The sequence below is a fragment of the Amblyomma maculatum genome, chromosome 1, assembly GCF_055883805.1.
Source record: "Amblyomma maculatum isolate TAMU_Amacu chromosome 1, ASM5588380v1, whole genome shotgun sequence".
Classification (NCBI taxonomy): Eukaryota; Metazoa; Arthropoda; class Arachnida; order Ixodida; family Ixodidae; genus Amblyomma; species Amblyomma maculatum.
In genome coordinates, this window is record NC_139344.1 from 6,747,522 (window position 1) to 6,773,838 (window position 26,317).

General features: G+C 49.2%; 1 protein-coding gene across 2 annotated transcripts in view; it reads left to right on the forward strand.

Moving 5' to 3' along the window:
- LOC146201570 (stearoyl-CoA desaturase 5-like) overlaps window positions 1-26,317 on the forward strand; it is a 102,910-nt gene that overhangs the window by 39,821 nt on the left and 36,772 nt on the right. For both annotated transcript variants that reach the window (XM_084587652.1, XM_084587651.1), the window contains exon 2: window positions 8,620-8,799. In XM_084587652.1, coding sequence (XP_084443778.1) covers window positions 8,629-8,799 — 171 coding nt within the window. In that variant the 5' untranslated portion in view covers window positions 8,620-8,628. The remainder of the gene's footprint in view (window positions 1-8,619; window positions 8,800-26,317) is intronic.

The window sequence follows — 26,317 nt, forward strand, 5'->3', positions numbered from 1 at the left end:
CCGATACGATGTAATGCGGAGCCATTTCAGCACAATTCGTTACCCTCGCCCCATTGGCCATGAACAAATGTATTCTAGCTCATGCGAAACATCATAGTATCAGGTAGCAATCCATACTATGAGATATTCATTTAGTCTTCGGCTTAGCATGAGTGCTTGCGGTGCGGTGGAGCGTCGAGAGGCGAAACAAATCTTTACTTATTGTCCTTTATATTGCTGAGCCACTCAACCCACTCGCGCGCCTACCCATGACGGTGCTAAAATGCAAAGCAATGAAGTGCTATGCCTCTTGAAGCTTTCTCGTTGGAACCAAAGAGAATTCGGGAAAATTCGAGCATCGTCCCTCTTACACATGTCCTTGGCCCTGTTGGTCCTGCTTTGGCTCTGTCGTTCGAAATATTTAATTGCACGCCCGTAGCAACAAGCTTGCTGAGGACATATTATAGCACAGCCTGACGCACGCAAGGCGGTCATGGATGCCTGCCGCCACGACCGATCAATAAACACACGCACACGTCAGAGGCATGGCTCCGTATTCGGTCACGGTGCCTGTCATGTGTGTCACGTCGTCATGCGAGTACCACGTCGCCGATGGGTTTCCCTCGGCTGGCAGCTGGTACGTGCACACTCAACCCTGGTGGGCATGTGTATGTGAATGTGTGTGCGCGCGTACGCGCAGCCTGCGTCCTTACGAGTGCATCACGAAAGATGAAGCGTGACCGCGAAGGCCGAGGCCCATGCGCCGCGCATTAAACATCCCTCGCTACTTCCTCCAAGAAGTTTGTTTTCTCTCTCTGTTTGTGCTTCCCCCCCGCTTTACGCTCGTACTTCGGTTCTTGAAACCACGGCGTTGTGATGGTGAAGTCGCCGTATAAAATAAGCGAAATTTCGCGCCTCTAATGAGGGTCGTCGCCGAGCCACCTCGCGGTAGGCAGTCGCTCAATATCGGAGTGAGCGGCAGTGTAACAATAGCAGACATAACGGCTTCCGTTGCTTCAGCAATCTGAGGTGTTTCGCGCCGTTGCAGATTGGCGCATGCGCTCTCTCGTCGAGAGTAATTTGATAAACTGCACGGATTCCAGCCACCCCTAACCCTATTGCATTTTTCCATGACATATACGGTGACTTGTGCCGACAAACGGTTGCCGCGACACTCCATTCTTGCTAGGAAGCGTCTACTCCAAACCCAATATACGCCTTGACAGTACCGAAACCAAAGACTTGGCAGGATTCGCTGCGCATTTTCCCTAAAGGAAGCACACTCCGTATATTTTGATGTTGCTTTCGATGTATTAAATTCTCAATATTCTTCTTAGTTCTGTCATTTTCACGTGGCCACCAGGTGAGACTTCTGGGGGCTCCGTGCAACCGGAAGTACTATCGCTTCGAGACGTACAAGCTTTAAGCGTGGCCTCCACATTCACTGCCCGTAAGAACCTCGCACACGGTTCTCAATGTCGCTTGCAGGAAAAGCTCGTGCACGATCCCCGATGGCCACGTCCTAAAAGGAAGTAAGCATGGCAATTTCGATAGGATAAAATGCAGCAAGGGCAAGCAGTCGCTGAAAGGTTTTGCTCCCTGGAGTTCTCGCAGTCCGCATTAAGAGCTGCACGTGCTTGTATCCTGCTTCAGCCACGTACACTCGCGCACACAAAACAGGGCTGCCTTGCAACTGTGACTCCAGTGATTAAAGAGAGGTGATAAAAAAATTTAAAAAAAAATGTGGGGCAGGGGAACGATGGATTAATTTGCTTGTTTGGTAAGCGGGTAAAAAGTACTTTTGCCCTCCCCGAGTGCAGAGTAGCAGACCAGATGCTCAATTTTCCATTCCATAAACGCATCTATCTATCTGCGTGTGTCACTTGGTGCTAACAATAGCTGCCATTTCGATGCCCGAGTGCCCCGTTCTGTCGTCCAGTGACGACGTGTTCGACGCACATCGCGAACTTCTGCGTTACTTGCAGTATCAGCTGCTATTTTTTCAAGCGAGAGACGATATTACCTCTTTATGCCGTACTGTGTTGCTCGATTATGAAGCTTTACTAGACTAGCGCAGTAAGCCGTTTGCTGTGCGATTCGTACTCATTGATTTTTTGAGAGGCAATACATTAAGATGCGAGCTCACCGCGTGCACCTGCGCCTCAACCGTCCGCACACACGCTTACCCACGTACTTGCCTTCATAGCGCAGCCGCTCTTGTCACGCGCGCATTTTCACCGGACGCGAATGGCCTTTGGGTTTTGTCTCCGGTTAGCCGCAAAATGCTGGTCGACCGCAAAGCCCCGACATGGGCTCGTGTCAACAACGTCGCTCCTACGGGCCAGCGCTCGCGGGAACTGACGCCGCTGCAAATTGGGTTACTGAACCGCGCCCTAAACTCTGAGGCGGCCGGCGGCGGAGACGACGGAAGGGGGCAAACAGGACTGTTCGCCCCGTAATCTCGGTTGGAAACAACCCACATTGATTACGAGACCGACTATGTCGCACCCGCGCCCACTCCGCCTGCATGCAGAGCTGGGATGCTTTCGTAGGGCGACGGTTGCTGCGGCCCCCCTGAGGTTCCATTCTTCTTCTTTCTCTTCCCCCTATTTTCTTCCTCATTCGTACGTTCGAATAGTCACGAGCGGGTCGTGCACGTAGGCTTTGGAGGGAGGACCGGTTCCCGAATGACGCCGCGTGGGCAGCGCCGGCGCGGTGATGAGATGAACTGCTTGATGAAACTTGATGAAAGACGCGCAGCTGTGTCCTAATGGCGAGTCACGCTTGAATGATTTCCAGGAAAGAACTAATAAAAAGATTCGTCTCGGCGGGCACCAGCACTGGCGCACAACAAATCTGAGCCGATATGTTGCTCTGTGAGTAAAACGAGGAAGAAACTAACATAGCATGCACAGAAATATCGTATCAAGGCCAGGAATTGCATGTATGGTGGCGTATCGAAATATCAGCACTTATTGCATATACGGGTTAGAAGTGATACCGATCGACTTTTGATTCAGTGAAATTTCTTGAAGAAACGCGTCGCCGTTCACTTTAAGCGCGGTGCTGTTCACAAGCGTTGTCTAAGTTTCATCGTAGTCGCCGGATTCGGCCTTCGTCGCAGCCTGTTATAAATAGTTGATGCGGGTAGTGCGTGGGGAGCGACAGCATGCATGTGTCGCTTTTTTTTTTTTTTTATTGCAGACTTCTATGGTACCCACACAAAGTTCTTGCTCTGCGCTGCCAAACGTCCAACGGGGCTTACTGACACCACCATTTTTATTGCGAAAGCAATACTGCTTACAGTTTGAGCCTTCAGCGTGGAACGGCGGTGACCACCATTGACCTTTGACCTTTAGACGACCCCCGTAGACGAGCCCAAGCTGGCAGGAGCATGCCAACCTGAGTCTCTCGTTTCACATGGGACGGTTATGTCAGAATCAGCCTGTCAGGACCCTGGCATTCACGTTACTCCTAGAGCCCAATAAGGCACGTTCATACGGCTTGGTTAAAGAGGGGCTTTATATGTGGACTGGGGAATAATAAGAAGAAGAATTAGAAGAATGCTCGGTCACCCGCAGCTATTGTTTTCGCTCAATATTCGGTTCAGCAGCGTTGAACTCTTCTAATTTTTTTACAGAAGGCGAATGACTTCAGCGTCAAAATGAATAGTAACAGTTCCCTGCTGATGAATTTAGCTGTACGCAGTTTGGACATTTGCAACTGAAATTATAGCTTCAAATACGCAATGACCTGGTATTCATAAACAGATATAAAATGTTCAACACAACTTCGGCGCGCCAAACTCACCTGCGATTTGAAGCGTAAATGTTTTGCCCTTTCATTATTACATTCAGACTCACCTCAAACGAAACATGAAATAGATTACCGCTGCCTTGTTATATAGGCTCCAAAACAACAGGTGACAGTGTTTCCGCAGAGCAAATGGCAGCGTCTGCATCCATTTTATTTGTCGTGCTGACAAGGAATGGAATAACGCCACCAAGAATAATATGCCAGAAACAGAGAGGGGTCAAAGGCAGGCTTTGACGATAACTAGATAATTTTAGTTCAGCCCTAGCGTTATAGCCTGGTTCGTTTGTTCGGGAAACAGATTAAAATGTATTTGCTCCGCATTTTTTGTTTCTTTTCTTTTTCTACCCATTGCATAGATTACATATGACAAATAAATTTATTGTTATTTTTCTCTGTGGTTCCCGGAGCCGGTAGGAATAGCCACGATCCCCTTAAAAAGTATTTGCTTTTCAGGAGCTAGTCATTTGCCTTATAGAGAGGGGCAATTGTTTTTCTCTGTATGGCTCTGTGCGCAGGCTTTTCTATGCTGATTTAACTCTCCCAGGACACACAAATACGAAGACAATGACGTCCATCCGGCATACAATCAGGCGAACGAGTACAAGCAGGTACAGGAAGCAGGCGCGCGCACGCACTGTTAGAAAAGCTAGTTATTCAAGCGTACGTAATCAGCGTGTCACCCATGATTGCTGCCCAACGATTTGGACTGCTCTAAACGAGGCGCAAAAGGAAGACCAAAGGAGAAAAGGAACAGGACAGTACCACAGTCTGCGCCCGCGTCGAACAATGTTCATCGCCTATGCTTTCGCATCAAGACCGTCTTCTTCTTCTTCTTCTTCTTCTTCTTCTTCTTCTTCTTCTTCTTCTTCTTCTTCTTCTTCTTCTTCTTCTTCTTCTTCTTCTTCTTCTTCTTCTTCTTCTTCTTCTTCTTCTTTTCCTTTTTCTTTTTCTTCTTCTTCTACTTCTTCTTCTTCTTCTTCTTCTTCTTCCTTGATATCAAGACCGCCACCGTGTGTGTTGCGATTTCCTATTTCACACAGAATTCTACACGTCTCCCTATATATCGTTCTGCATTTTTTTCTACACTTTATGAGCATGCTGAATGATTTTGAGCACTCGCGTTCAATCCCCAAGTATCTAATTGTATGTGTTTCAAATCCGCTCCGAACAGAAGGAAACAATTGGTATTCGAGGAGAAAGAGAGGTCGAAAACAAGCTTTAAAGCGACACTGAAAAGAAAATGAGGTCGGATTGTATCGATAGAATACCTGCTCCTTATCGCAAAATACCACTCTTACTGAACACAAAGCCCTCCAATATGTAAAAAACGACTGCACCAGCGCAAAAAAAAAAGAAGAAAAAAAGAAAAAAAAAAAAGAAGAGTGCCCCGCCGCGGTGGGGCAGTGGTAAGACGCCCGTCTACTGGGTCGGAGTTCCCGGGTTCGATCCCGACCGCAGGCGGCTGCGTTTCGATGGAGGCGAAACGAAGAGGCGCACGTGTGCCGCGCGATATCAGTGCACGTTAAAGATCCCCAGGTGGTCGAAATTACTCCGTAGCCCTCCACTACAGCTCCTCTTTCTCTGTTTCCACTTTCACTCCCACCTTCCCCTACGGCGTGGTTCAGGAGCCCACAGAACAGATACTTCACCTTTCCTTTCCTCTGAACCAATTATTATTATTATTATTATTATTATTATTATTATTATTATTATTATTATTATTATTATTATTATTATTATTATTATTATTATTATTATTATTATTATTATTATTATTATTATTAACTCCAAAGAGAGATGCATGGTTGCGTGCCGTGTTTTTTCTATAATTCGCTCTTCTTTTCAGCAGCGTTGGCATATTCTATAGTTTTTTTTTTCGCCAAAATTGCAAAACCACACGCACTAAACCACTCATCCACTGCAGAGGCCACTTTTTATCCGCCAGAAAGCCCGTCATAAACGTGGAGAGCACCCGGAGCCGCGTAACTTTCTGCCAGCGCCGCCGGCTGCCGATCCACACTACCGAAAGGACGGTGGCAGTAAACGTTAAATGAAAGAGAGGTTGGCTGCTTTACATTATGAAATACAACAGCGAAGGAAACTGAAGAAGTTGCTAAATGCAAACCCTGTGTTCTCTTTTTCGTTTTTGTTTTCTTCCTCGTTTCATGGTTCACCCATTGCTACAATTTGTCCCGAAGCGGTGGTGCAGTGGTTAAGGCGCTCGACTTCTGTGCCCAAGGATGCGGGATCGAATCCACGCCGCGACGGCCGCTTTTTGATGGAGGCAAAAAGCAAGGCGCCCGTGTGCTGCGCGGCGTCAGTGCACGTTAAAGAACCTCAGGTGGTCGAAATTTGCGGAGCCCTCCACTACGGCGTCTCTCATAACCTAAGTAGTTTTTGGTACCTTAAACCCCACAACCCAACCCAAACCAAACCTTGCTACAATTTAAAAACTCTCGTAGGTCACAGTAAGCCATGACGGTGGCCCGGCGATGTCAACGGCTGCACACGCTTCGCTTGCCGCCGACAATGTCGCCTCAAGGTCACCGTGCGCTCTGTGGTGTCGAATTCGCTAAAGTGCTGGCCGGCGTACGCGGCGAGAACTTCGTTGTGGAACTCGGGAACGATATCTATGCCTGGCGCAAAGATAGGCCAGGGGTACTTTTGATATCGGTTGCTGCTGGAGCACTTCGGTCGCTGCGCACCAGCAATGACGGAGTTCCCGTTTAAGTCAAGGTTGGCCTCATTTCCTTGGTAGGGGAAAGCATTTTATATCACAGCGACCGAAAAAAAAAAAGTATATTCAACTTCGAATCAAAATATCTCAGCAATAGACGCTCATTTATTGCCGGACAAGGGGCAAGCATAGCGCGAAAGGCCACGCTATCGGAGTTTGCTGACATAAAAGTTGTAATGGAGATGTCTTCAGTGCACCTTTAATGAGAAGTGGATAGTTCTAGTTCTACCATGGCCATTACCATGATAATCGGACACGAAGACAGCTATCGGGCGGCAGTGAGGCGCCGCTTAGCCCGCCGGTCTCCTGGAAACCGAATTGCTGTTAAATACTGCACGTACACTACACTGCCGCCCGTATTCGTGTCTCTTCTGCTCTCCCCTAAAATCAGGATCTTTGACAGCGCATACCGCGACGGCTAAGGTGGACAGTACCGACCATCGCTTTTCCTTCGGCGACTGTGGTGCTCCTCTGAGAGCGGCCGGGTATCGTCGGTGGGCGACCGCCGCTTTCGACTAATATTGGGTTCTTCTCCGCTGGTGGGTCTCTTAGGCAATGGCGTCTGCGAAAGAAGGCGCGCGCGCGGATGTAATGTGCGGCTTGTGCCGAATTCGGCAGCACTCGCGAGCTAACGGAGAGGAATGTGAGTACAGCGCTGCGATTCTGATTGCGCTTCCTCTGAGGCGCAAGACCGAAAAGAAAGAAAAACACGAGAAGGGAGAACTCCTGCCGCCGCGGGCGCCTCGCTTGAGCGACTCCAATTACTCGACGGAGGCCCCGCATGGGAAGCGGTCCGCGGCGCGCCAAGGGCGATCCGAATTTTCGCTCGCTTTGCTCACCGAGGTCTAGGCCGCCGTGAACGCTGGAAGAAGCGCCTCTCCCCCTCGTCTTCCGCGTGTGTGGCGGTTGCCACGGCGCTGCTGCACTGTCTCTACCTTGCCGTGCGCCGTCGAGTGGCTGGCGGTGTGGCTTGGGTTGCGGGCCTTCGGCCGGAAATGCGCGGGAGTAGCGTCGGCCGCTGACTGCGTGGTCGAACCGCACGAGCCCAGGATCGTCATCGAACGCGGAGTGAGGTGTAGGATGCGTCCATTTATTTGTGCGGTGGTTGAGTCTCGGACACAGTGCAGCCTGCGGACAGGCCTCGCCACAGCTGCTCTAGGCGTGAATCTAGGCGGAAGCGTCCTGGCCTCCAAAATTTTACTTGCCTTTATTTTTATTTTTCTCCTTATTCTAGCCCGTCCTGAAGGAAAAGTCACTATATAACAGAAGAGCCAATAGCCAAGCGTATGTACTACATTGGCCGATTTGCGTTGGTATTAGAGTCTGTGAAGCGAAACGAATGCCACACAGCCACTGCCTCGACTTCGCTCTTGTGTCAAGCGGGCTACCCCAAACTTTTGCTCCAATTTTCTCTGTTGGGAGAGCATTTTTCTTCGTTTCTTTTTCTTACTTCCAACTGTTTGTGTACTTCGCAGCTATCTGTGCTCGCTTTAGGGCTGCTATTTCTCACTGCCCTTTGCTACGCACGAAAGCTGCAGTTGAGTTTTGCGTCTGTGAAGTTAACGTGTCGGCTAGAAGCGGGTGAAATCCCGCATGGCGTGCGCCCTTGTGAGCACCGCGACGCGGCTGGCATGACGAGCTGACACACATTGCAATACTGTGAACGTCGAGTCTGATCGCAGTCCTCCCGCTTAAGTTTACGAGAAAAAAGAAATGCTACAACCGGTGTACCCTCGCTATAAACGCCCCCCCCCCCCCCCCCTTTTCTTTTCTTGTAGGCCAGGAAACCATTTCATACAACAAAAAAACCCTCAAATCACGTCACCGTTTTCGTGGCTCCAGTACTCTGCCGCCGCTCGTTGCAGCGTACAATTATACCTAAAGGATAAAATCTCTCTCAGCGGTCAGAGGGGAAAGTCTGCGTGTAGCTGGTGGCACATTTTGAGGCTGCTCATAATCTGTATACCTGCAAACTTGCATTATGTCCACGCTGTTTTTCCATGAGGTTTAACATTCGACTTATCGCCCAGTTTGCTTTTTTTTTTTTTTTTTGCTCACTCTCCTTTGTTATCTTGTTTTGTGTGCAGAGGTTCGCCATGAGCAACGATATGAAGCCTGAGAGGACCGCTGCGACCACGCCGGCCGACCTGCTGCCCCGCAATGGCACGGGTCTGCGGAAGCGTGATTTGGACCTCATCGACGCCATGGATCTGATCAAGCAGACCGAGTACGTCTCCCTGAGCAAGACAGATCTGCTCGACCACGAGGTGGGTGCTCCTCTCGTGATATGCGCGCATCGATCGAATACTAAGCGCCTAAAAAAAAAAAAAAAAAGAAAATAAAGCAGAAAAAAAAAATGGGGGGGATAAGGTGTTGTCGCGCTGTCTCTACCTGGCTCCGCGCATTTCAAATTCCGCGAGTCTCGCTCGACCTCGTTCTCTCACCCCGTTCGGCGCACTGGAAACAGGGCTTCGGTTTGGCAATGAAGGGCGGAAAATACATATGCGCCAGATTTTTTTTTTTTTTTTTCGAACGAGGCATGGCGCCCCGACTTCTCCTCGTGAAACCTTCCTCGGCTCGAGGTTAAAAGGTGAAGCGTAAATCCCATTTTGCGCGAGCACAACAGGCGCGCTTCTACCGCACACAGTGTCTGTGTGAAATGCAAACTTTAAAAGCTGGTGAAATTGGGCATAAAAGCCGCTCTAAATATGCTCGTTCTGTGAAGGCTGGGCGGAAAACCTGTCACGCAAGATGGCGGGCTAAAAACAAAACAAAGAAGTGGAAGATAGAGGACGAGACGAAGAACTAAACACCAAGAACGAGATCTAACGGTGCACTTATCTCGACGCCGGAAGCAGCAAGACCAAAAAGAGTGATGCTTGTAATCGGGCTAAACTTGACCCATATTTGAGTCAGGATGCTCTCGGGAAGCAGGAGCTGCGCGCGCCGGACGTTCTTCGGCGGCGGGCGGCGTGGAAGCGTGCGTTACGGCCAGGACGGAAAGAAACCGGAGCATGCTCGCGCGTCTGCATTCTTCTCTTGCGTGGCCGCCTCTTACCGCGCTCTGCGTTGGTGTGCATGCATCGAGTGTCGTTATAGGCAAAAGAGTCCGATGTTGGCTTCACCCGTCGGCTTTCTCAGATTCACACGCACAGATCTGTTATCGTGTTACTTGCATACAAATGTCTCGCAAGCGTTGTTGAACGCGAAATCAGTTGGGGCTTTTGCTACACAGCTTGCTTTTTTTTATACCGTTGGTCTACGCGATCACCGAAGTCGCATTTTTACCGTGGGAAGTAAGACAGGCCTACGCCATCGCAGATCCACTTTCTCATTCAAGATGCATCTCTTCAGGTTCTTAATCGGTATGCTGTGCGCGCTAGAACGTTTCATTCATTACGCGACGCTGTGCTGTCCACGGGTTTGCTCAGCCGTGGCGAAATCGATTTGCGAACGTTCTTTCTTACAGCCCCTTTATGCACTTGCCCGAGACGCAAATGTTATCGCTCCATGGTTACCCCATTTTGCGTTGGATCACCACATCTGCAGTTCGCTGGCAGCGCGTAAACTAAGTAATAGACAGCGATAGAGAGAACGAAAGTTCGCTTTCCTGTTTTCTTTTTTCGATGTCACCACGATGCTCTCGTCTCGTTGGCCTGAACAGAAGAAATAACCGGTGGGGCGTAACGCGCTAAGTGCACATATTACAACCTCACCCAGCGCGAGAAAGAAAAGAAATAAGAAAAAACAGACTCCTGACTAAGTCTGACTTACGCTAAGCAATACACAAGACGACGAATCATATCAGGCATCAGGCTATAAGTAAATATATCCAGCGGTGCAGGTAATTTATTTCCTCCATGTTGACTGAGAAGCCACTGACAACCCTTCGTTTTTCCTCCTGCTGCCCTCGCCCCTGAAGTTCATCACTTCGAAAGCCCACTTTGTTGTATATGCCAGCCCGGGGGGCCATAGCAACGCTGCGGCCAGGTGTTTGCTGAGCTGCCAGGGCTGGCGCACCGCACGCAATGTGTGGCGCGTCGAGCCAGGGGTCCCGTCCTTGGTCAACCGTCATGTAGTTGTTCCTTCCCCATGATAGCGGTCGCGTTCCTTCCTCATTGGGGTGATTAGTTCTCCCCGCGACTTCGGTGTAACCATACATGTGCGCGGCCTTGGGTGTTCGCGGAAGAGAAACAAAAACAAGACTGCAGAGTCAACGTCGATGCGGCCCGATCCGCGCGGCGGCACGCACACAGCCGCCACAGGTCCCGGCGCTGGGGGCACCGCGGCGGACTCTGATGATGACGCTTTGTCTTCGGGAAGATGTCGCCCAAGAAAATACGGCGAATTTACGGCACGAGGAAGGAGGAAACGACTGGCCGCCTCGGGCCGGAATTTTCGACGCCGCTGTCACGTTACAGGGCTCATTTCCAGACGATTGGTCGCCTCCAGTCGAAAGTTGTTTACTGTACTTCCTTTTCTTTATCTGCGAGAACCCATCCTTTCATTCTTTTTTTTTTTTTTTTTTTTTTTTGCATGCTCAGCATATGACAACATTAGCAAGGAGCTGGGTCGTGAGGTAGTGCTACAATTTTTTTTTTCTTTTTTTTTTTTTCTGAGACCACGGATCCCTTAAGCTTTATTGGCTGGTAGCACATACGAAATGCGCAAATGTGCATTGTGTGCTTATTGTTAAGGGGGCCGTCAAAGTACAATTTCTATGTTAAATTTTGTTCAAAACTGAATGTCAAAGCACATCCAGAGCATTACTTGCACTCCTGTCAATTCTGTCGTTGTGTTTCTCTTTTCTCTGTTACGTTCGGAACATCCTCATATCAATTTATGCCATTGTTCTTGTCAAGTATGAGACCAAATATATACAGCATCTGTTACGGGTGGCTCTCTTGGCCGAGTTCTCCAGACTCATTGCATATGCCCAGCTTCTCTGCTGCTATTGTTTAGAGAAGCGTAAATTTTTGTGATTATTCGGACAATACTCGCCTATGTGCTTTATGCCCTGCAGAAGAAGGCGACGCTTCATACACTAAATGGCTTACCAGCTTAAAACGAACAAAGAAACAGGAATATTTCACAGCCAAACTTGCCCTTCGCGATTAAAGCTTGAGCGTGCATAACTATTTCAGAGGTCGGGTACGCTCTTTGATTGCGTTGGTTAGGCTGTGGTTGTGGTTGTACTGTGTATTGGTTGGTACAGGTGCAACCGACCACTTTCGGCGCGTGGAAAAAAATCCCACAATTAATTTCGTAACATCTTGTGAAGTAGGAAACTTTTAAGTAGTCATACAAATACACATCGTCCGTTTCCACTTCTCACATTTCTCATTGAACGAACCTTAGTTTATCAGCTCCCGCTTCTTGTTTCTTGTAACGCAGATGCAGCTGCGAATGCGAGTATGGAGTAGTTAGTTAATAAGTGTAAAATAGCAGTGATGGCAGCATTCAGGTGAGCACCGTGGCATAATTTGGCTTTGGGTGCTAAGGTGTGGCTGTTGAGTACAATGGCGACTTCCTTTCTCAACCATGGCATACACTGGCACAAAGCGGTAGTTCTTCTCTTTTATACAGTATAAAATTTGAAACATGTGCGTGAAATTTTTTATTTTCCCTATCGGCATCGCCAGTGAACATTTTGATCGGACCAGGCTAATCTGCGGTCATAACACGTGGTTACTTATCTCGTACGCAGCTGAGAAAAGAGGCGATATAGTTACTCCCTGAACCATACCATTTAAGAAGTGTTACATGATTACACCAGAATAAGGAGATCGTCTAGAAAAATAATAAGATCCACAAAAACTTTGTTCGATAACACTGTTTCTGGCATCTCCAGTTTCCATTAGCAAAACTTTCCAGTTTTGCACTAAGACCAATGCCGGCTTTCGCAGGAAACAGATGGCTTGGAAAGGGTAGCAATCGCGTCCTTCGACTGCCGCAATTTCCTAACTGGACAGAGGTGCCATTGTTATGGTCCGCATGCTAATGACTTACGCCATAAAAACTAGGCTAGACAAGATTTACATCTCCTATTTTTTTTGTGCATACTTTTTAGTGTCTTACTATCATTCCCTGTGGCTATTGCGCTCATTTTTAAACTCTTTGGTCCAGCTAGGCGCACGGAACCGCTGGTAACAGGTGCAAAAACGTAGCTCAGTTCTGGACATCTTTCCGCGAGGTATACGTGCGTACACTGAGCGCCGAAATTTCTTTGACGCCTGAAATCGCGACAGCTCCATCATCTTTAAAAAGCAATGCCCTGGCGAGTGAATTTGTAGAGCCAGGATAGTAGAGGGGAGCTAATTTGTACAAGAGCGCTCCCGCGCGATTGCATGCAATTGAAAATTCAGTGTGGCGCTGAAAAAATGTACATTGATTCCAGCTCTGCGAAACTTTACAATGGCTTTTTTTATTTACCTTATAGTACAATTACGTAGGGAATCCAAATGCTTCATTGTTCGCAATGTGACCTGCGGCTTTTTGTTACTCATGAGAAAATTTTCTACTGCTGGTCACAATTAAGGTATGATCCCGGCCGCTTTTCGATGATGCATGGTGAACAGCAAGGCGCCAGTGCGTTTTCTGCGCACGTTAAAGAACCCCAGGTGGTCGAAATTATCCGGAGCCCTCCACTACGGCGTCCCACATAGCATGAGTCGCTGTTGGACGCCAGGGCGACACGCCATTTTGCTTTAACGGGAAGGCGAAACCCATTCGCTTAGCCTATGTAATCGTCTGGTAATGGCGAAAACAAGACAGAGCCCGCGTGTAGCCAGCAGTCTCTCTCAACGGCGACTTCTCGTCCACCAAGGCGTCGGGATTGCCGTTCGGGAAATGGTACTACGAACCGCTCTGCCTATCACAAGGGCGGGCACGGCAAAACGGTCTGATGTGCTATTATTTAAGCAAACGGACGAACAGACGCACATATTCAATCGGCCGTGTAAAGAGCCGTCTTGCATTTGCCGTACGCCGACAGTGCATCGGCGTTTCGCAGCTCCAACACGTATTCCTCTTTAACTGTGCGAGCCGGTCTCTTCGGTTCGCCGTGCAGAGTGCACAGTGCCTTTTGACGTGGGCAGCGTCTTGACCGGCAAACATTTATTGCGTCAATACGGCCACGCTGCGCTCTGCACCGCAACCGTCGTAAGCGCCGACACGCTGCATTTAAACAGCGCCATGGAGGATTGCGAGTTTTTTTAATGGAAGTATACCCTCGACAAAGGGGAAATTAGAATTGATTTTTTCAGTGTAAACTGATCTGTAGCTCCGGCCGGAACTACAAAATCATTCGTGGTAAATGCATCGATGTAGTGATCATTTAAATGCCGAACTGTTCAGAAAAAGATTGACTTATTTATTGCCTGATTTCAGAAGCGGGAAAGCAACGCTGATATCTACGCAGCCTGCTGTAGACGATGACTTTGGATTGTTTCCGGCCACCTGGGCTTCTTTAACTTCCAGTGAACAGCATTTGGTCTCCACCTGAATACGGATGGCGCGTTCATCGGTGACTCTTGCGAACAGTTCTGAGCACCACGGTGGTTGTACAATGGACGAAGATGTCATGCAGTTCACACTGAAGTCCATTGTAAGACGTTCTCATGTTTGTTCCGGCCGCGTAGGTCCGATTCATCGACATCAGGGATCGCGGAGTTTCGCCCTGCTGGCAAAACAGAGAAAAATAAGGAATAATCAACTTGTAAGAGGACAGCGCCGCAAATGCGTGCACGAGCTATGCAAGCGATGCATTTGTGTGCAGATTAGCTTCGGCACATGCGAGAAAGGCTTCGATGGAAGAAAAAAAAAAGTGAGGGAAAAACAACAATGGAAAGGATAGAGTCGAGGAACAGAGCGAAAATCTCCGATACAATGAATTAGGCGTTTCTTTTTCTTTGTCGCCACGTTTGAATACGCGACTCCATTGTTCCCCACAGGGCCCCCCCTCCTCCGGTCCGTCTTTGTCCTTGCTCAGACTTCGCGCTGAGTGTAGATCCGAATCAGCCCGACGCACGCGAATAACAACAGTGCGCTCGAGCTTACTCGAAGAGCAGGACAACCAAATCGTAACAAATTACTCGACGTCCTGTGTGTGCGGTACATGCGCGCGCGTGTTTAGTTTCTTTTCATTTTTTTGTTTTGTTTCGTTTCCTGGAATGTGTGCGCGTGGTGCTTGCTTCTATAGCGCGGGCCACTCAAGTGGCAGACATCGGTACGGTGAGGAAATTAACTTCCGTAGGGAGCGCAATAATTAACAGAGATAAGCACTAGTATTTTGGTGTGACAGAATAAGCACCGAAATATAAGAGAACGCCAGCCGTGCAGCGTCACAGGATCAGGTGCAATCGCGACGCCTGGTAATTTACTTGGATAACACGTGGCTCGACATAAGGTGAGCAGGAAATTCGTACTTCGTTGTGCTTAACCGCGCCTGATGTTGAATTAAATGAATATTACCAGAACTATAACTAAAATAAAAGGCCGCATAAAACTGATTCAATAAACAGTGGTATTTTCTATGCATTCGTTTTTTTTCTATCTCTTTTTTTCTTTGCTGGATACAAACGAAGCGATTACAAGGTGCGCTCTTTTTAAGTAGAATGTGCGGGGTGCGTCCAGAATCGTGCGTTTCTTTTCGACGACGCTACAGAACATTACATTCAAATCGAAGAGTGCGGTGCTCACCTAGGACACGCTTCTTTTTGTTTTGTCAGCTCTAGGTTCTTCATTTTTTTTCCCCTTTCGTTCACAGTTTTTTTTTTTTTCTTTCTTTCTGAGGCCATGGAAGCAGCCATTCTTTCTCAACACAGTATCACGCTTGCATTCATTCGTCATCTGGCTTTATTCGACAGAGTATTCCTTGACACAGAGCGGTCGCATTGGTCGAAAAGCGACTGTCTCGGGCCAGTCGAGCATTGCTAGCTTTTCCAGCCTTGCGACTGCAGGTTGCATTCTGGTAACCGATCAACTGCGCTGTTGATGCGAACGGAAATTTGTCTTTACATCCGGCTTCTCGTTGCTAGGGGACAGTCAAGATCGACAAGTCTCGTTTCGAACTAGACCAATTTGGGAAAGCGACCCGTGGATCGCCTTTGCAAATGTAAACGTCGGTCGAGCTGAGCGGCATCCCGGTCGTACGCCCTTTACAATTCTAAGTCGCAAGGGAGGAATAGTGCTAGGAAATTAGAATGGGGAGCTCTGTGACTTCATAGTTTCCATTTCTTTTTTCTTTTTCTTTTTTTTTTGCGTTGATTGTTTCTTTTGTGTCCGTGGCGCGTGACTCCACGCATCATCATCATCATTATCAGCCTGATTATACCCACTGCAGGGTGAAGGCCTCTCCCATATTTCTCCACTTAACCCGGTCCTGTGCTAGCTTCATCCACTTGACCCCTGCGAACTTCTTAATCTCATCCGCCCACCTAACTTTCTGCCGCCCCCTGCTACGCTTTCCTTCCCTTGGAATCCAATTTGTTACCCTCAGTGACCATCGGTTATCCTCTCTTCGCACTACATGTCCTGCCCATGTCCATTTCTTCTTCTTAATTTCCACTAGAATGTCGGTAACTTGAGTTGTTTCTCTGACCCACTCTGCACACTTTCTATCTCTTAATGTTACCCCTACCATTTTTCGTTCCATAGCCCTCTGGGTTGTCCTCAACTTAAGTAGAACTCTCTTGGTTAGCCTCCACGTTTCAGCCCCATAGGTGAGTACAGGCAAGATGCAACTGTTGTATACTTTCCTCTTGAGCGATACCGGTAAGCTGCTAGTCATAATCTGCGAGTGCTTGCCAAATGCGCTGTACGCAGCATGTACGCTCAAATGGAAACCGCCAGCGTGTGTAGCTATGTCCTTGTCATTTGAAACATTCTCTATGCTTTGCCAGTCATAGCCCAACTATTAGTCATGATGGTAGCGTCGAATAACGTATGCACCTAGGTATGCTGCCGTCTCGTTATCTTTAGCGTCTCATGAACTCTGTTGTCGCAAAGCCTTCACGGGGCTGTGAGACTAGGTGCGACAGGGCCGCGGTTAGGCGATCGGCCTTCCGGTCAGCGACATTCTTCTTGCGCACTAATTAAGGTGCCCCACTCTTGCGCTCGCTCATGATGCGTACGCGTTGTGAGGCAAGTAGAAACTTGGAAACCTCTCAACATACCCCAGTCATAGCGGTACGTTTCAAGCCACACGCGCCACTTTGAAGTTGTCATTGAGTCGTGTGACCGGCCTACTGCCCCCCTGCCCCTCCTTTCCCCTGGTTCGCTGCTTCCCGCTTCGCTCTGGCGTCGTTGCATCCGCGCCAACGTAACGAAACGAGCGTGTTGTGACCCTCGTCGCGTTTCCCACGTGGTGCGTCTTCTCCTCCTCGCCTTGGCCGCGCGTGCCGTGGCAAGGCCGCATCTCATTGATTGGGCCGCCGATGAAGAGGAGCCAAGCGCGGCCACGCGTCATTCGCGTGTCCCTGGCGCGAGGCGAGGTGATACACCTCGGAAAAGGAAAAAAGGGGGGCGGGGCATTTCTCCGCGTCCGCCACCGCTGTCTTGTCGGCGCGGGTGGCCGAGACGAGGAAAACCAAATCGCAAAATTAATTTGAAAGAAAACGCACATAAAGGAAGCACGCGGGTTTTGGGTGGCCACCCGTCCTCGTAACTTACGCGACCGTGCGAGCTGCGAAAGATCGCTTCCTCCCTCAGCGATATTCGGTTAATTTTCCTGGAACCGAGAAGGAATTAAAATACTCGAGAAACGCAACCAAGTTGCCACCGGAGACGTGCCCGTTTCTGGGCGGAAGGGGAGGGCGCTCGCTTTGACGGGCGGCCCTGATCTATCGACGACAGATGCGCCGCTTAACGCCGCCACCACCGGTGCTTCCCCGTGCGTCAACGCGTACACACTCGGGCGCCACGTAACAAGCTTGTAACCTTCACTACCGTGGCAGAGGAGGGCGCGTTATCCGAAAATAATTACCGCATCACCACCAACTCTCTCTGCAAAGCCACGCGACCGCTGTTTCACGCGTAAACGTGTCTGTTTACGACGAGGCCGTGGCGCTTTCTTCCAGAAGGGACGATTAAAGAAAGAGGTTCTTGTAGGGTTTGGTCAGTGAATGGCTGCGTTTGTGGCGTTTACCTGAACGGCGCAAGGGCAATAGCGATAAAGTCCAGGAATAGATCGCAGGAATTAAAAAAAAAAAAAAAGGAGAGGGGGGGGGGGGGGGCGAGGCGGCGCGAATATCTCAAGGTAATTGCACAGTAGATAAACTAAGGAGTCACCTTACATACACGCACAACTACAGAACAGTTTTAACGCCAAAGCGTTAAAGGCCCCGTTCACCTAAAATCCGGCATCGGCGCGGGCGTTGTGAGCGAAAAATGGTGAGCCTGGCGCTGTCGAGCGGTAGCTGGCAGCTGCCACGTGGCCCAGCAAAGTCTGGCTTAAAGTTGCATGACGTTAAGTTTGCCAGGAGCTGCCAACTCGGGCCTCTCCTTTCATACGGGAAGGTGATACCAGAATCAGCCTTTCAGGACCCTCACATCCACGTTGCCCCTAGGCCACGTAAGCCCGTTCATACGGCTAAGTTAAAGCGGAGCTTATATATATATATATATATATATATATATATATATATACCCTCTAGTTACCTCTTACCCACGTGGCGCTGTGACGTCACAGCTCACGTGACACACGGGCTGGCAGGAGCTGCCAACTTGGGTCTCTCGTTCCAAATGGGACGGTTATGTCAGAATCAGCCTGCTCGGACCCTGGCATTGGTTAAAGCGGGGCTTTGTATGAGGTCTGAGAAAGAAAAAGAGAAGAAGAACGCTCAGTCACCCGCAGCTAATGCTTTCGCTCAATATTTGGTTCAGCAGCGTTGAACCCTTGAAATTTTTATTTAATATACACCTTGTTGTGGGCCTGTATAAGCTTAATTGGAGATATTCGAGCCACGTATTCGGCAACAAAGCACTTCACCGAACCAGAGTTATCGAAGTTGGCGAGTTTTATCTACTGCGAAGACGACGCGCACCAGCTGCAGCGTTGCTTGCTGTTATGAAAAAAAAAAAAAGAAGAAGAAGCTGCCACACAACCAGTCAGAGGTAAGCGGGCACTGAATCCAGGTAATACGATTCATCTGCAAGAGCAGCGGAGCTGTTAGGGGCCTAACAGATGATGAACGGTTTCAATTAGCGCCGGCGGAAGCGGCACCGTTCATCGCCTCCTTTTAACGTAGCAGAGCAGACAAGTTGGACAGCAGGGAAGACGTTGATTAATTTTTATAGCAACTGTGAAGAAGTGCGTTCCTCGCTGCTAGTTACTGCGCACTGATTACCGTCATTGGCATTCTTGGTTCGGACGGATGTTTGCTTTCCCCGCGAATAGTAGTTTTGTTCACACATACCACAGCACTGTACAACATGCATATGAGGTTCTTTCTCTCGTTTATTCGCATACTCTGTCCTTTGAAGTTACTACAGTACTGGAGACGCTGCATGAGACAACTTGATCATGCATACCGCTACCTCTAGCGGCAGAATACTTCACTTCAGTGAAACTTCCGTGTCAGCGTCTTCATTCGGAAGAATTTTAGATCTGGCTTTCGCCCACGACCCTTCCTCTATCTGATAGGGTGCTGCTCCGGCAAGAAGCCAGCATCTTTTCTATCCTGCCAACAATAAGTTTTGTTAGCTTCACAAGTGAAAAGCGCAAATTAAAACGCGCGCGCCGTTCCTTCTGCCGCTCACCGAACTGTTTAGCGCCAACTCCTTGGACGATATCTTGCTCGCTGAAATATCTGCAGCACACATGAGAATAACCACTCGCTTCTATACACATCCAAATCTTGATTAAGGAAGATCCTGCAGCTTATGTTTCGGGTAGCAATGGGAGCTTGCTCCGGGTTCCGTCGCTTACGTCCGTGTACAAAGCAGTAACGGATAATGACAACGTTTTAAATAAAGTTCAGCAACCTCAGCAACGATGTAAGATAAAAAAGTATAATGCTGGCACTCGTTATCAAGAACAAAACTACAGAAATAAACGCGGCTACTAGCTTTGAAAACGCACAAATTCAATCTAGCGTCTGCTCCAGCAGCAGTAAGAGGAGCCACGTGATCCCATTTGCTCCCCTATGTCCACCATGGGTCGACGCTAGCGCCGTTCGATCCAGTGATGGCGCTCGCGCCCATACTGGCGGCAGGCCTGGCGTGTCGCTGTGACTGCGTGGACCATGTGATGCGCTTGAGTGGCGAACGTCCACGCGTCCATTGCCGATACTCGCGTAGGCCCTGAAAGGAGCGCCAGAGAGCGTTCCATCTAGTATCGATGTCCACAGCCATCTCGACGTCACTGTGTACCACTGACTTTTTCCTTATCTGGCTTATACCGATGAATGTGTCGTTTCGAAATCGATTGCAGGAAAATAACCCAGTCGGAAAGAAAGAATGGAGAGCGAGAAGCAGAGGAGACACAATATACACGCCTGCGCGATTGGCTGGCTGGGCTTGCGTCTGCCCGGCTTGGGTCACCGCACGCTTGATGTGAATAGAGATTTGGCTGCACATGTCGAAGAAAAGGAAACCGGCGTAAAATATTAGCACCAAAATCAACCGATGCATGATGTCCTTGCAGTAGCAACCGGCCACAAACACAAGAACAATAGTCTTAATCCGTGCCGCAGGCAAGGTGAAGCGATCGAGCGAGCACCAGTGAAACGCGGTGAGCACGTGTCGGTCATTTGGAGTCTGGCCCTCTTCATCAATGCCTTCCGTGAGCGCTGACAAATCACGCACAACCACGACAGTCCGGGCTCGTTTCGATCGCCGTCTTCGCCCGCTGCGAGCGTGAATAAATTTGCGCTCACTGAAACACACGTGGTACGCAGCCGGCCAGCACCTTTTCCTCTCTTCCTCGGTTGTGCTCCTCTTCCGCCTCTCTCCTCCGCTTCTCCTTAATCCTTCCACCGAGAAGTCTTCTCCCTTTGCCGCTTAGCGCTCCTCCTCACCGTATTGACGACGAATCTGCAGATGAAATTCGGAGTGATCGCTTTGGAGACCTATCGCCTATCCAGAGGAGGGTGGGGAGTTGCGGAGGAGGGGAGAGGGCAGATGGGGAAGGGTGTTGAGCGAGAAGTTTGCACGTTGGCGCCTGTTTGCGCGCGCTCGTGTGCCGGACGCAAGTGTTTTTTCCTCAATTAAATGCACTTCTGCCAAATATGTTAACGTGTATCGACGACGAGCGTGGCGCACAGTACTCCCATCTCGTCGCCGGGTGAGCACCGCAGAGAGAGACCGCGGTCGTATACCGTCGGTCACCGTCGCTGCTGCGCTCTTGGACTATAACCGCCCGCTACTCGGATTCGTCACCGCAGTCATCTTCCTCGAGCCAGGCCCTGCACCTTCCCGCGAGTACCGGATAGCCGTAACGAACGTTGCGAACATGTCGGTAAGAGATCCTCCGACTGGGACTTGGGCTGGCATTATCTTTCTTTTACGGCGGTCTGGTTCCCTGAGAACCCGACCGTGCGCTCAAGCCATATAACCTTGCATTTTTCTTGGATTTTGTTCCCGTAACTTACTGCGGAGGTAACGGAGTGCTTTTTTTTCACGAGGCTAACAGCAGATCAGTCGCAATTGTTATATTTGTTTGGAGTATGGGACGCAATCGACCAGTCACCAAATTTTGTAAGCAAAGAAGCTGAAAACTCGTTTGCAAGCTGAATATCTACCACTTTCTCGGTACTCTTGAAGCGAGGTTGCTATCGGCTTGGCACTGATGCATTACAATAGTTCTCAAGTGCGTACTAAAACTGGTTCGTTCTTTTTTTTTTTCTTTTTTTTTTTGGTTGCCCCCTCTTGAGCTAAGGACAGGTTCAGGCGAGCTAGAGATTCCTTCCTTTTCACAGCTCACTTTCGCGCACAGTTTCAAGGCAGCGTCAGCGTACAGTCGCATCATGAGTGAATGCATTAGCAATTTCTATTACTTGTTATTTTTTGGCAATAAACTACTCCCTGTCTTTTCAGAAAATATGGTGCAAACTTCAGCCTTATCTTCCATAGGTCCCTCTAGTTTTATTGAAAGGTGCTTTGAACTGGCAGTTGTGACCTAGCAACGCGGGGACTGGCCAAACTGCGTTGAGAGGTCCGACTCATCTTTTTACAATTCCTTAGTCTATGCAATGGTGAGTAGGCTTTTGCCATACGACGGAAGCGCCTCTACTGGCGGGTAAGATATGAGCACAAGCTGTATGCGTTGGTTTCTGCGTTGAAAATGGTCTGCTTTGTGAACGAGCTCAAATCAGCAAACAAGTTTCAGGGAGCGTTCTCGGTAGCATAGCCAAGCCCAGTACACGGTCAGTGCAGCATCCGCATTCGTGGGCTTACTGCTGGTAAGAACTCCTGTCCATGAAAGGCCTAATGTCCGCGCAGTGAACCACGTTCTCCAACCTCTTAGAATGAAATGGATAGCATGAAAAAGGGTGGCACCCCATTCACTGATAACTTTCAAAGAAATGAAAAGAAGTAACATGTTTTATTTGCAAGTAGGGCCTCTTCTCTGGAGGGTCAGAAGGTGTTCTTTTCAACATCCATTAGGGAGATTTAGAATGGGGGGACCTAACCGGTTAGGGGGATATGGTAATAGCGGAGTGACAATGCGCACGCGCGGACGGCTGCAATGAACAGGCGAGGAGTGCAGTAACTACCCTGGGCACGCGCAATCGCGCCCTATTCCCCTAATCGGTAGGATGCCCCTACTCTAAAGCTCTCTATTGTACCTCATCCGACGCACTGAATGACTCGCTCCCTTCGCCGTAAAAGTGAAAGCTAAAATAAAATCTAGCGAAAGTCGCTACCCAAGCCTGTTGCAGGAATCATACCTTAGTCAAGTTTGACCTCGGTTATTTTTAACCATGTATTATCGAACTTAACTGCGGTTATCGTGAATCGCGGTTCCCTGCTGTTGCACAGGCAGCAGCAGTCTGCCGCTGTCCTCGGTTACCGTACCCAATGCCCCCTGTGATGGAACAAACGACCGGACGCGGTCATCGGCGCAGCGCGCTACGTTGGCAAATAGCTCACTTATTTGCAACACAGCAATTTCTCCCTTGCCATGCCTTCCGCAAACCGTTCGCGCCAACACCTTCGTTACCATGGATCCTTTGCATCGGCGTTGAGAAAGCATGCTAGGTTGTGCTATTGTGGTAATAGTAACTCGAACCCTCGTGGTGGAAGTGATAGCTGCGCATCGTAACAGCGGCCGTCGTTGCGGCGTGGCTCACTGCGCCAGCTTGTACGGCAGCTCCGCTGCTGAGGCGTCGATGAACGTGATGATATCTTTATATTATTATGAAACAATGGCATTCACAATAAGGCAGCACCATACGTAGATCGCTGGCCAATGAACCTTTTTCATGTAGCGCTACTGCGCATGCGCGAAGCCTCCTCGGCCGCCATTTTTGCCGGGATGCCATGCGAAAAGTTTTAGTTTCACGTGCGCACACAGTTACGTACGCAAACGTGAGAAGTCTACGTGCGCTACACGCATTTCGCCAGGACTACTTTTAGTTTCACGTACGTGGTGTACGTGAAGCAAAATGTATGGACCTTTCATACAAGCCTCGAAAAACTGTGCGTACGTGTTATGCCGCGCCATCTAGTACAGATGAACCAAACTAATTTTGTTTAGTCGAGCTGCCTTGAGCCGAGCCACGCTGCGGCAAGAGTCGGTCGAATTGGAAATTGCTGTTCTCAACGTCGTTGCTCTACAGTGAACAATTAGCAAGACGCATACCTATATGCGTCCACCGCACAGCGTGTCGCATGCAGTCTTCGAATGGATTGCATTCTCTCACGTCGCGAAGCATATCCAGATCGTCGCTTTTGGAAAAGCGAATTCGCTGGGCAACAGAACCAGCAGAACTCATGCTTACAACTTCACAACCTTCCCCCTACAACGGATTGGCTCTGGTTGGCTGCCAGCTTGTATCTGGCACTCTAGCCACTTCTCGCTCAACTCTGGTCGGGCGTGACCTCGCGAGATCGTTGCTATGGCGACGACAAACGCTTCTGCGTCAGGCTTAACAGCTGAAAAATCGTCGTTCTATCTAAAAAAAAAAGGCTGTTTGTCACTTGAAACTTTACGCGAGGATAAGATTGGGTAAGCTTAAAGCGAATACAACAGTTTAGTACACGATATCGCGCCGAGTAATTAGCGGCGACGCTGTTATTGCTGTGAAGCGGGCGGGCAGGGCGTCGCCATGTTGTCAACTCTACGTACGCCAGCAACGTGAAGACGCCAACGTGAAAATCCGAATCTCACGTACGTCCGTGTAACTCCCGCGGACTCTTCACGTTCTGCGCATGCGCACTGGTCACACGTAGGCGCTTCACGTACGTGAAGCTCCCACGTACGTGAAACTAAAACTCTCCAATGGGGGAGCAGATAGCTAACGTGCTTTTCCACGAAACGACTCCCTCGCGTCATCGCTGCGACGAACTGATGCACAGAAATTGCGTGTAGTGCTAGCATTTTCTAGGTTTTCTTAATGCACGCATTGCATTGTCCCCGCCTCCCCTAGCTCACCTCAAGCGAGACGACAGGGCCAGGTTCGCCAGCATCATGTTGTCATGTGTTAACAAGGGGTGGGGGTTGTTGGGAGTATGCCACGGTGTGCCCACAGGTGAGTCACGCCTCTAGCCGTGCTTACGCGAAGGCGACAGTAGCGCATCGTATCGCATCGCATTTCGTAGCGCCTTAAGGTAATGCGATTCGATAGCGTTTACATGTAGCACATCATCTCTAGCGTGGTGGTGGTGACACGTGGTGTCGCATATTGAAAGCAACGGTGGTCCCAGGTTGTAAAATTTCCAGATTTGATTTAATACTCATTTTATTTATACCAGTGTAAGAGGAAAGCGGTAATAAATAATAAAAACAGCGTTTAATACAAAATGAATACTTCGTCTCCTCTGTTTATCCAACCCGAATTAATTTGAATATTCCGCGCTTTCGGGCCATGGCACCCAAACAGCGCTTACTCGCTAAGCTTAACAGCTGTCCGATTCTAGAAGATATATGTTAAAATTAGAGGAATTTTGTCGCTTCGCTCGCTATTCGTTTGCAGCGAACGCGAGACATAGTGGAGCGGCAACGACAATTGGTGGTGAGGCGAGCGGCCGCCGCTTCGCTGGACGCCGCCATTTTGCCCTTAAGGTTATGCGGCTGGGTTTACATGCACTGGGATAGTCGACTCACCCCTCTCAATCCAGTCCTGCCTGGCGCATTAATGCGATGTGCTTTCATAGCGCACACCCCTGTTTACAGGAATACGATGCGATGCGCTAGTTGTCGCATTCATGTAAGCGCGGCTTCTGCCCCGGCTAGGCTAGAAGAGCCCTGCAATCAACTACTGCTTATAAAATAAACATTTTTCGCTAGGGACGGTCAAACGCGCTTTTTATGACCACCGCTAGAGGGGCTGGAAAAAGGTTCATTCCAAAGCGTCGTCCGTCAGGGTTTCGATGTGAAAGAAAACAAAGAAGCGCACGGTCAGAGTGTCTTCTACAGCCATCTTGGGAGCCACTATGGCCATTCGGTGCTACGAGCATTGGGAGCTTGTCATCCACTTCCATGATGCGGCTGAGGCCGGACCTTTTTCGACATACGTTCCACTTAACAGCAAGCCGCTCATACGATGCTGCAGAGACTGGAGGGCGTTCGAAGGTTGCATAAAACATTCGTCAGATGGCACTTTAGACACTGCCTATTTTATGTATCACTCTTGAAACGGGATCTAGCGAGGAAAGTGTATACGTTGAGGCATGCCAGCTCATGCCCTTATCACACTCGGGCGCCGACGCCTTCCATCTACAGGCGTCGCCATTTTCTTGGTTAGCGAAGCTTACCGAGGTCGCCAAGCTCGATTCGCGACAACCGCAATTAGCGGCGTAATTCCGGCTTGGTCCGCCTTGTGAACAGCAGTAACGGCAGTTAAGCGTGCTCGTGTGACAAGACTATTAGTCGGGTGTGGCGGACCGTTTCATTCAGTCAAGGAACCTATCCTTTTGGACAGAAGACTTCATTTTTCACAAAGGCAGGGGCATATTATCTTCCGCTGGAGATCAATTCTACTTTTCCACAAAGCTATAATCTCTTGAAATGCAGTAGATATAATATGTCTGCTCTAAATGCCCCAAGCGTTGCCGCTGCATAATATTTTTGAGCTACGCCCCTCCCTTTGCAATAATTTTCATTGGTAAATACTGGAGCAGTGACCGATGCCATCAAATTGTGTGCTTTTCTTATTTCAGTGTCGTTTTCCCATCCATAAATTGACGGTAATGTTACAATGGTATAATTTTTCATTCCATAGCCCAGCCCAGAGGGCTATGGAACGAAAAATGGTAGGGGTAACATTAAGAGATAGGAAGCGTGCACAGTGGGTCAGAGAAATAACTCAGGTTACCGACATTCTAGTGGAAATTAAGAAGAAGAAATGGGCATGGGCAGGACATGTAGTGCGAAGAGAGGATAACCGATGGTCGCTGAGGGTAACAAACTGGATTCCAAGGGAAGGAAAGCATAGCAGGGGGCTGCAGAAAGTTAGGTGGGCGGATGAGGTTAAGAAGTTCGCAGGGGTCAAGTGGATGCAGCTAGCACAGAACCGGGTTAATTGGAGAAATATGGGAGAGGCCTTCGCCCTGCAGGGGGTATAGTCAGGCTGATGATGATGATGATGATGGTGAATGCTATAGAAGCTCGTTATCGTTTAT